Below are 12,251 nucleotides of genomic sequence, written 5' to 3' on the forward strand. Positions count from 1 at the left end.
TTTTTTTACACAATTCTATGTTCTTAATTTCTTGTTACCTAACTACAGGTAATGACCCTGTGTGGACTTAACAGCTAATCAGGAAGCAGGTCTAAGTCTCAAAAGGTAAAGATGCACATCGTGGGAGAGAGAATCCCTCCCTGAACACCAGAGGCTGGCCTGAAGGAAGAAATCTCACGAGCACGAGTGACAACAGGAGCAGCACCAGAGGCCCCGTCTTTTACAGTGAACCTCAGAGAGCAGAGTCTAGGACTCGAGTAGAGCAGAAGTGCCAGGCAAAATGAAAGCGTGCAGATTCACACAAAGGTAAAATAAATAAATACAAAAAAATAAGAGTAAGGTACTATACAATTTGCACAACATTACAAAACATGAGAATATTACTTCACAGTTATGAAAAGGAGATCTCATTCAGCAGCTTCCTTGCACATATCCTCATGAGTTAACAAAAGAGTCCATCCCCTATGAACCCACTGCTGAAATGCCAACACCACTGGCATCCCATAACTCAGGAGAGCTTCATTTGGCTAGTAAGACGAGTCCAGTATGTAAAATTAAAGAAAAGTCCCCTCCGACGCTCCTGTCGCTTGTGTTTGTGTCTGATTTCCATCAGCAGGTTTGCTTGTTTGATGTTAATCCCAAGTGTTGTCCAGTGACAATGATACATGTGAAATATGCAAAAACATGCGACTGTTAGTGTAATGGCTTGTTTGTCTGGCTGCACGGAGGACGTGAGAGGGTAAAGAGACAACAGGAGGACGAGAGGAGGACGTGAGAGGGTAAAGAGACAACAGGAGGACGAGAGGAGGACGTGAGAGGGTAAAGAGACAACAGGAGGACGAGAGGAGGACGTGAGAGGGTAAAGAGACAACAGGAGGACGAGAGGAGGACGTGAGAGGGTAAAGAGACAACAGGAGGACGAGAGGAGGACGTGAGAGGGTAAAGAGACAACAGGAGGACGAGAGGAGGACGTGAGAGGGTAAAGAGACAACAGGAGGACGAGAGGAGGACGTGAGAGGGTAAAGAGACAACAGGAGGACGAGAGGAGGACGTGCCGGGGGGATGAAGAAATACAGAGAAGGGTTTGAATAAATTAAAGACCGAGCTGCATTAAGAAGAAGCATTAAGACTTTTATCAGAACTTTGTTCGACTTTTAAGCCTTTGTATGCAAATTCAATATGTTCAATAACTGCTGAGTGTCTCAAAAATGTGGTGGCAAATGCATTCAAAATAAGAGTCCAAGGCTTTTTTTTTTGTAATTGTAAAGATACTCGGCCTTTTCTTTCTTTTTTTCTTTTTTATTTACAGTATGTAAGACAGAAGATGTGCCCTAAACATCAGTCAGAAACCAACAGCTGTCATCAAGCACCCTAAAACACAGCAGACCCCTGATCCCAGTAGCAGGGTCAAACACAGTTTACGTCCAGATGTGCCTTGGGGGGGGGGGGGGGGACAAAAAAAACCCCCACTGAATATGAAGATTTGTGATTAAGCGTACCGTTTCCAGAAAATGAAAACTTATCAGAGGGAGCAGGGCTGGATTTTTTTCCCCCTCTCTGTATGAATGTGAACATTTCAGACATTTCAGAAAGGTGTGAGTCATGTTTCTTTTTGCTGTAAGAACCAGGCAACCATTGATCAAACTGATATCGGTTTCTAATCAGCTCAGACTTGTTTTAAAGTGAGTCACTGGGAACAGAGTTAATCATGGCAAATAGATGTATTTTATAACATTCAGACATAAACAAAAAAATAAAAAGCTAACTTACTATAAATGAAAATGATGCATATCAAGTAGACAAAAAAGAAAAAAAAACATTCTATCAGTACATCAGTAAAGAAACCAGCTTGAAATATAACAGAGTGAAAATGAAAATACAGAGAATATTTTATTCATTATAATCATAGGAAAAGACATCATTGAGGGTGCAGAATGCTTATGTGTGATTTGGGACAGTCAGTTTAATAGTAGATGGCTCAAACACCGACATAAATGATCTACCTAAGCAAGTAAAACAACTGAAACAGGTTTCAGGATTTTTTTTTTTTTGTGTGTGAACTAATTTTAATAAGGCTCAAACAGAATTGTAAGTTATTTGACTTTCTAAAATGATGGTGTAAAATAAAATCCTTATCGATTTGCCTTTTTTTTGTTACTGGACTCTGAGGCCCTCCTACACTTGACTGTAATGGCTTGTGTGAAAATTTACTGCAGTGTAATAATCCATGACTCTGCAGAGAAACAGCACCTGCAAAACCTCTTTGTCAGAACAGCTAGAGTCACAAGATTTCCTAGATGTCTGATATTATACAAGAAACTGGAGAATTGGACACAAGTTGTGTGGGTGTGACGCTGGCGTAATCCGCTTTATTTAGCCCGGGAACAAGAGTTTAAGCTCTGAAGCTCAGTGAAAACAACACCTTTAGTACATACAAGCTACAAGAGTTGTTGTATCTGTTATATAATACTGCATGTGTGCAATACTAACCTGTAATATCAACTCATAGTATGTTAACATATGTACATAGGACTGCTTATAAGACTTGACCCTTATTTATCTGAAAACTGATTTGTCTCCCTGCATACATATTATTATTGCTTCACGTGGATGCTGCGGGTGCTGCTTCTCTGTCGTTACCTTGAACGTGCACTGTTGTTCCACAGCAGCTTTATGCTTTGCCACTATCAAACAGAAGCATGTTGATAACGTTTCACTTTCTTTCAGTTTGACCAACGTCTTCACACAAAACAATCTACCAGCTCTGATGCTGAGCAGCAGCTTGTCTAAGAAAAATGAAATGCACACGACACAATTACTTGCTGCTTAAGATTAGATTTTCTCACTGAACAATGGCACTACAGGTTTGAGCTAATTTTCTTCTTGCAAAATCTAATGTCGAGATTTTTATTTATTTATTTATTTTTGGATCTGTGCTCACTTTTTCCTCCAGTATGTCAGTTTCTTAAATGTAATTTCATGATACAAAGCAATTTAAAAATAGATATGTGAATATTTTTTTACAGAAAGTTTGGATAACACAATTGGTATGAAAAACATTTTTAAATACTGTAGCATTTCTTTATAAGCAGGATGTATTTTCTGCTTCATATAGTTGAAAGACTGCTCATGTAGACAAATATGAGCTTAAACCACTAGTTCTTTATCATTTGGCACGAACAGGAATAATAGATGATATGTCTTAGAGTTACTGTGGATAGGAAAAAAAAATCAATAAAAAATATATATTTTTTAGATATTTTAAAAATACTAAAGTTATTTCTATTTATTAAATTACTAGAATGATAGGAGAGAGAGAGAGATTCCTCAAACTTAAGTTAACATATCTTTCCATAGTAAAAGGTCAAAAGGTTTTGGGTCTCCTTTCATAAACTTCTCCGATTAATTTGACCCATTTTTCCTGACAGAACCGGCGTAACAGAGACAGATTTGTAGGGCAAGTTTCTTGGACACTAATGCACCACGGATGTTTTATAGGACTGAGATCAGGACTTTGTGATGTTCCTCAGCCCACTTAGTAATTAATTTGTCTGTGTGAGTAGAGTCATTGTCTGCTCGGAAGATCCATTTGCTGCGAAGCAAATGGATCACTGAATATGAAATCAATGACTTCTCTAAAGCCATTGATTTCATATTTGCACATCATGATGTCATCTATTTTGTGAAACAGCATGATGCTGCCATCGATATACTTCACAGAGTGGACTATGTTTTTTAGGCTTGTGAGTTTAGACGTCCTTATGGTGGCAATCTGAAAAGTCCACTTGAGAAGGAACCGGCCCAGGGTCCGTTGTTCTCTTCCCCATATCTCGGCTAATTTCTTTCAATTTTGCGCATTATGTTGCACAAGGAAGCAGTGTTTTTGAGTTGCAGCCACAAATACATCGACAGGTGGCCTTCATTTAACTCAAATTTTATGAAATAATCTGTCAGAATCTTACAAAGCCGTACCGTTATCATCAATGATTTCCAAGTCGTTTAATTTGGAAACAACTTTAGTTTGTGCTAACTTTCATAAAAATTGTATTTACTTCTCTCTCTCACTATTCTCGTATTTATTAAATAGTAGTAAGTTTAGTAACAGTAACTGATGCAATAAAGGAAAAGTTTAGTCTGATTTTATGCCAGACAGTGAAGAAAGAAATATTGTATATTTTTAAACAGTATATGGAAATATACGTTTTCAGCTGTAAATGTAATCCATGGAAAGTCTTTAGTTTTAAAGCTAACAATTCCCCCATTTCACCATGTTTTACAAAAAATGGCTGCATGGTCACATTTACTCACAACAATGTCCCTTCAGAGTCCAAATCCTCCTTATGCAAAGCTGCGTTAACGTGTTGATCCCTGGATAACATCTGTATTTTCAAACTCATCTGATGAAAAAGAATTAGAATACAATAAGCCGACCGCTGCGGATAAACCACTGATGAGATGCTATGACCCAAAACTGAAAAGTAAATCTCACACTAGAAAACGTGAACAAGTCTATATTTTTTTAAATCTACTTTCACTTGCTCTATTTTCTGTTTAGTTTTATTAATAGTATGTTTTTTTTTAACCATCTCTATGTATTAAGTTATGTATGTATCACTGACAATGACATAATTCACCGCTCGGGTATCTTAAAAGCAGACGGTTTTGTTATTCATTATTTCTTCTCTTCCAATAAAAAATATTGCATTTTTTAAGCTGGTGTCACTTTTCTTTACATTACTTGTGAAAAAGGAGCATATTAACATTGTTTTTTTTGTTGTTGTTTTTTTTGCATCCAACATACAGTAAGTGATTTTTCATATGGCATGTGTTTCAGACTCCTACAATTAGCCAACGATCTTTCAGAATGACACACAGAAACCACACTGTTACTTAGAAATCATGTCTAACCTGTGCTGGTGGCATCTTTGAAACAAACTGGCACATTTAGTTTGTTATTTTAAGTCCTGCTACATAATTTTGCAAGTTTATTGTTTTCTTTCAAAGCATGTATGAAGAATTATGGTTATAGAAATGATTTTCAGAGAAAAAAAAACCCTCAAGTTTATTTTAAACTATGAAGTAAGTAGGCACACAGGAATGCCTTATTTAAACCTATGTGACCACTGTCATTTCTGAACTTGTTATGAATAAGTGGTGTATTAAACACAGCTGTGATGGGAATGTTTGAGTACGTCTTATTGAAATGAAAAATTCTTCCTCTTCAACCAACTTTTCAATTCGTAACGTCTGGGCTGAATTTCACAGGTCGTGAAAAATAGCAATTACGTAAACGTTAATTTAAAATACAACACAAATCTGTAAAGTCACCAGTAAAATACTCCAAAGCCAAACTATCCAAAAACCAATATTTCCACTTTATGATGGCCAATTTTTTATAATTACGTTTGGGTCTGTGTAGGACAGCCTGAGTTATTCACTCAGCAAGTTGAACTCAGTTTGCCAGCAAACAAGTCGACTTGAATTTTATTTTCAGTTATTCCCAAAATGTATTCATAGCTCTGCAGATTTAAGTGCAAAGTAATCTTTGAATTTTACCAACAACTTCTTTTCCTGACTGTAGTGGTAACATTTTGGTTAACACTGAAGTGTTAACCAAAATTTTTCCCCCCATCAGAGTTGAATCTGATGGGGGAAAAAATCACTGGAGGGAGCTAAAAACTAGAAAGATGGCAAGGTGACCTTTCAACTTGAAAGACTTGGAGGTCATAAAAATTAAAAATCTAAATCTGTGAGAGGCATGAATCATTTTGGGTTTCTGTATCTTGGTTAAATTTTCACAGGGCAAAACAAATGCAGGATTTTTTTTCATTGCACACTGCAGTTAGAAAAAAAAAGTACATCTGTAAATTGGCTGTATGTTCAGTAAAACCTTTGATTCGACGTTCTTTCATATCTGGACTGAGGAACTGTGAACCGTGTCCGATTCCTCCTGTCAGCTCTACAAACTAAAACACACAACAATCTGTTATTCCTGCAGACATGAAAAGGGACATGCCTGCACACAAATACCTGTTTGCATTGATGTCACCTAAGCAAGATGCAGGCCGATCTGGACAGGTCCCTCCTAAAAGCAAAGCGTTTCGGACGATGCTACATGTAGGTAAAAATGCTGATTAGTTGAATGCAAGTAAGCACAAGCTGGTAAATGCTGACAAGTGATCTTATTAAAAAGAGGCTAAAGCATGAAATACACTAAAACAAAGAATCACAGATTTTAAAAAAAACTCAAAGAGTAGCTGCTGTGAGACATCTACATTTCTGTGTTATTAGCATTCTGTTTATCTCCATTATTACAACATTGTCTGCTATAGTTTGCTGAGGATCCAAAACAATCAAGGCTAAAAGTTTGGATTAGTATGACTCTAGTTCGCATTCGTCTTCCAGCGTTTACCTTTTCAAAGCAAGTCCTCTTGTTGTTTCCTTGACAAATCCCAGCCAGCTGGCCGCATGTCAACAGTTTGGAGGAGCAGCTCTTACGTTTGGTAAAGCATAACATGACTTACAGACAGATGAACACGAAGGAAACGGAGAGCTGTGTCGTTTTCCAGGTCTCTGTCGCACATGATGGACAGCGAGTCATACAAAATCCATTCTTCAGCACCCACCTTGTACGTGAAAAGGGGTTTTGTTCCGTTTGCAAATGGCCAATGAGGGCAACAGTGGTCATGAGTGTGATCACTGTGAGTTTTAGCTCAGTTCTGTTTAATGCGGACGAGAGTCTGGGTGTTGTCTGAATGCGAACCGCTGCAGAGAGCCAGACACCAGGCCTGCAGCCAAGGCATCCAGCTAGAACAGAGTCTTTGTCCAAAGGTTTTTCCACAATTTGATTATATCAGTCCACCTCTTGGAGGATAGATAAAGGACTAGTGCAGCTGCTGTCCCTCAAGTCATTTGAAGAATATCTCCACTGCTCAGGGAAGAGACGGGGACAGTTGTTCTCTTTCATCTATGATGAAAGCATATTTCACCAATCAGGTGTAAATTCCACTTTTTACAATAGTGCATTTGCATAACCACAGATCTGCGGGACTGGTTTCCTGTATGTTTCTGGGATTCAGATCCAGTCGCTTACATCTTAAACATCTGTGTGTGATTCTACAAACTGGTTTCTCTTAGAAACATTGTCCCGATGCTGTAGGAGACCTTCCTCATAGAGGCCGGAGGAGCTGAGCGAGAGCTGGTAAGCGAGGCGTGGCTGTGCGAAGTCCCTGCCTCCAGGAAGTAACACGTCCCTGGGATCTCTTTGGGAAAATTCTCTGGGAGCTCTAGCCGAGAACGGGGGATGAACGAAAAGGAGCGGTCATCTTTCAACAACCTGTTATAAAAGAGCAGAATCAGCAGCTGTAAGTAGTGTAAAACAGACTATAATAACATTCATTAACTGTTTATAATCATGATAATTACAGTAAATATGATCATTTCTAACCTTGAATTTCAGAGCATCTATTAAGTTAAGAAAAATAAATCCCAAATTAAGAGTTATCTTTTCTAATGGCCAGTGCCAAAATTATTTGAAAGCCTAATCAATCCCTCTTAAATACATATAACTAAACTTTTTCTCAAAGCCACTCCTCCAATTGTATTAACTACTTAATTTACCTTTGAGATTAATAAAGTATTTTTGAATTTAATTGAGAATCGAAAAATCAACAGAACTTGCCATTCAAGTAATCGAGATGTGAGCAGAGACGAATGCTGCCCTTCTCTGACCAAGGCGAAGATTTATCTCATGTTTTATTGTTGTGGTTCTGATGCTGAATGCACCAGGATTAAAGCTGGATCTAAAGTTTGGGTGCATATCTCTTTCAGTTCTTCACCCACTCAGATTAAAGAAAAAATAACAGAAGTCAGAACAAGGCTTGAGACGCTGAAGTTTTGATAAACTCGTAGTCAGTTTCTCTGTCCTGCACACAGACTTTTATTTGCTAAGAAATCTATACAATTTGAATCATGTTGTGATTCACAATAGCTTTAATTGCTAATAGAGACTGTGGCACACTGTTAAATGGATGTTGTATGTATTAATCATTTTGACTTTTTCTTTTTTTTTTTTTTTTTACCATTACTGCAAAGCTACTTTGGATGTTTTAAGGTAGAGTGTTGATTTAAAGGGATAAGGAGATTAGAAGGTTTTCTGAGGCCTTTGGGGAAAACATCTTCACTTTTTTTAAAGGCTCGTCAGGGCTGTCACTAACATGTTAATTTGAGTACCCACCATCCGGGCATATCACTGATCCACATCTTTCTATGTCCCCCACTGAATCGAGCAGCTCATTGGACACAGATAGTGATGGGTCCGGCAACACTGATGCGTCGGTGCATGTGTCAAGCCCATAGACCAAAACCCGCGTCGGTGTATTGGTTTCAGCAAGTCACGTGACCGACACAGGAACTGTTTCGAAATGACATTAACGTGCCAAACTGTGTTTAGCTCAAAACCCGACCAGAGGCTCGTTGATGAGATCCATCGCTCTGCCGTAGATACAGTTGTGAATCTCGCGGGGCAGGTTGGAGAAGACGCTTTAATGAGATGACTCCGGATCACATTAAGGCCCGATTGATACACACGCACATCCGCTGATCTGAAAACAGGTTTTGTTCTTTGGTTTCAATGTAGAGTATTTATTTATGCTGTGTAATAACTGTAAAAAATAAAGGTAACTACTTCACGGATTTCGCCTATCACGGGTTATTTTCAGAACGCAACCCCTAAGAAAAACAAGGGTTCGCTGTAAATGTAGTATTTACTTAATTTTTTTCTACAGCAGGAGACGTTTTGTCAAAAAAGCGTAACAGACTAAATTTCAAAATGTTGTAAAAACTTTTTTTTAAATAAAAATTTGTGGAAGAAAAACAGTCCATGCATCCTCCTTCCAAACACATCCACTTACATTTTCACTTTATGGCACATGTTCTCATTATTTATTGACTGTATATCAAATATATTTTAAATTTAACTGAAGATATGACATAATACAATATATAATATTCATCAAATCACTACGTTGCCTATAGGAATTTTTAATGCCCAGTAGGTGTCAGTATTGAGTGACACAGTATCGACACAGAATCGACACAGTTTTGCTATGATTCGAAACGATACATGACGCCTCGTCTACCCATCACTAGACACAGATATGTGTCTGAAGCTTTACTACCAGCTAAGCCAGATATGCCATCCACAAGTACCAAGTGATAATCTGAGGCCGTTGAGACTCGCCAAAGAAAATGTTTTGTTTCCGTCAACGTTAACTAGTCGTCTGTCCCAAAACACTGCTGAGAGGATATTTGTCTCTGCAAACTCAAGAGAAACTGTATTTTCACACCAATTCTGCAGCTGAGCCCAGAAAATAGCCCCTTCCTACTACCTGCTGTTATTCTGTCCCGACTTTCGGCCAGAGATCAAAGCCTGTATTTGGCAGAACGTGTTACCTACTCCCTCTGAGTAACCCAGGCTGGTCCTCAGTGAGCCCAGGCTCCTGACGAAGAGAGAAAGATGAAGAGCATCCCTTTTTACACTGCCTGCTTTCTGTGAACCAGACAGTGAGCAACTTGTGTTTCCGGTGGGAGAGGTGTGAATAAATGATTTGTTAGTCCTTATTGTTCTTGTTTATTACTTTTTATTTTAACTAAATATATGTAAAGACACATCAGTTTGATTACTAATAGATTTGCATATGGATGTGATAATTAGTTCAAGGCTATTTTCCTATAATATGAACACCGCATCATCACTGATTGCACAATAAATTGGAGCAAAGAGAAATTAAAGAAATATCCTGGTATTTTAATTGATTAAGTCCTACCAAGAACCTTTAGGATGAACTGAAAAATGGTTGCAAAAGAGAGAAATTGTGCAGAGGAACGGTCAGAGGTCCCACTCTGTACGACCCATTGGTATGAACGCGTTATAGTAGAAGAGTAGTTGGTAAAAAAAAAACAAAAAAAAGTGTGTGGTACAAAGTATTAAGAGTAGGATGTCATAAGGTGTGACATCAGTGTATTTAAAAAAAAAAAGGTATTTATTTCTTAACTTTTGAAATGATTCCGTACTGAATAAATGTAATCATAGTAAAGGTTAGTCAGCTTTGTGTTTTTTTTTTCAAATAATGAGATTATAACACTGGATTTTTTTTTTCACTCATCCCTACCAAGTGCTTAAAAATGGCAAGCACCTTGTAACAGATGTGATCAAAAATGTTTCTTTATAATTTACCTTTAAATCTCTATGAACTACAAACAAAGGACTTACTTTGCTTTATTAAAAACATGCATTTGTATAAGCTGGTACTTACTGGTAGGTCGTCGGACTAACATTGATGCACCTTGGATGGCTTCCTGATTCAAACTTGCTGGCTAGAGTGACGTTGTTCCCAAACAGGCAATATCGCGGCATTTTAACCCCAACCACGCCTGCCAGGACCGAACCTGTGTGGATGCCTATTCTTAACTAAGAGAGGAAAGGAGAAAGACAGTAGGGAAGAGCGATTAGACCCATGACAGGTCATGACACTTCTGTTGAAGTTCCTTCTAGCAGAATATTGTCCTTGGGTTGAGATAAGAAGGCCAATCTTACAGGAGATCTCATGTTCAGCTCGGAGAAATGAAATTAGACAGATATCGAAAATAGAAACTGAGCCTCAGTGTGTCATGTCTGCAGCAGAGAATATGGGCAAACTCATTTAATTTGTGCCTGAATTCAACCCAACCTGGCCTCTGGAGTGACATGACATCAGGCACTGCAGAGCACGCTCGCAAATTAGTTTTCCAAGCTGAGCTGAACTGATGGAATTAATTACTATACAGTACAAAAGCTTTCTTGTTTTGGGGCTAGAAGTACTGTGTATGCTTTGGAACGAGTAATGGACATTGTAGCAAAGAGATCATAACTCCATAATAGCTTGGATGTTATCTAATCTCATGCACACCCTGCAGCAACGGGATTTAAAATAGCATGAGAGTGAGAGGGAAAAATATCAATTCCCTCTCCCCCTGGTAACAGGTTTACGGTGCTCATTTTGTAATCTAGTGTGGATCTATACATAACTGCAGGCAGTGTGAAGGCCATCCTTCCAAATCAGGGCCACTTGATCAATTATTGATTTGGAACAATTAGGTAAAGATTGCATACTGCACATCACACACCAAACCCAGAGGAACCCAGTAGATTGTTAACAATTAATCTCAACATGCATTCCAGCACACTGCGATGGAGTCATGGCAACAACAGCTGAGGGTTGTAGTGAGATAGCGCAGGCAAACGCAAAGGCCATGGAGAGAAAGGCAAAATGAACCTATAATTAGATGGTTGAACCTTGACGGTTCAGGGGGAGAGATAAAGAAAATGAAACAGACAGCGAGGGAGAACGAGGATGGCAGGTGCTCCAACGTGACCTATTTTTGTGGCTAAACCGCATACAGACAGGCTGTATACTCGCCTGTCTTTACAACAGACAACCACTCAGACAGACACATGTACATACACGCACACAAACAAATCTGCATCTGCGCCCACTGTTCTCTTCATTTCTGAGCCTTAAAATACAAACAGTAATAGCCGTACACTCTTCCCCTCTGTTTTGCCATGAGTCAGCATCCATTGCACATGGCCCTCATTGAAGTCGAAGAGCAAATGCCGCAGCGGCACAGATAGCCAATCACACCATAGCCTCTGGCCATGCTGACAAACAGATAATAGATACAGAGATAGACTGAAAGGCATGCTTCTCTGCATCCACATGTGCCAGCTCACATGCTTATATTCAGACTGGAAAGCTGCACCTCAAATTTCGAGTCTGGTGTCTACAGCTTTCACTCCAACTTTGAGGTGGTAATGTTCTGCAGCAGTGTTAACTGGCTATTTAAAAGCCAACAGAAGAAAAATACATAATAAATTAAAAGAACTTGGGGAAAAAATGAGTGTGATTTAAGTCCTTAAGGTGGCTCAGAAATAAGTTATAGCATTATATTCAATGATGCTTTTGTTTGTGCCTCTGATCATTGCTTAACCAGTAAGCCTTGCATGGTACAAAAGTATACATGCTACAAAAGTATATATGCAGCAAAGATAACATTTACATCACAGAACCAAACACAGAACAGTGATTCATCAAACAACTTGAATGATCAACATGTTTGCATTATGTTTGAAAAGCAGGAAAGAAAATAGGGGAAAAAGTTGAAAAAAAAAGAACATGAACACCATGGGTTTATGCTTAGGTGAAACTAAC

The 12,251-nt window shown here is 38.6% G+C and overlaps 1 protein-coding gene across 1 annotated transcript in view; it reads right to left on the reverse strand.

Moving 5' to 3' along the window:
- Window positions 1-1,278: 1,278 nt before the first annotated feature.
- The window catches only part of gucy1a2 (guanylate cyclase 1, soluble, alpha 2), a 50,596-nt gene continuing 39,623 nt past the window's right edge, over window positions 1,279-12,251 (reverse strand). Inside the window, exons 8-9 of the mRNA XM_014992984.2 lie at window positions 10,317-10,471; window positions 1,279-7,336 (exon numbers count right to left, since the gene is read on the reverse strand). Coding sequence (XP_014848470.1) covers window positions 7,117-7,336; window positions 10,317-10,471 — 375 coding nt within the window. The 3' untranslated portion in view covers window positions 1,279-7,116. The remainder of the gene's footprint in view (window positions 7,337-10,316; window positions 10,472-12,251) is intronic.

This window comes from Poecilia mexicana, unplaced genomic scaffold (assembly GCF_051168715.1).
Source record: "Poecilia mexicana isolate PSO_F unplaced genomic scaffold, ASM5116871v1 scaffold_13, whole genome shotgun sequence".
Taxonomy (NCBI): Eukaryota; Metazoa; Chordata; class Actinopteri; order Cyprinodontiformes; family Poeciliidae; genus Poecilia; species Poecilia mexicana.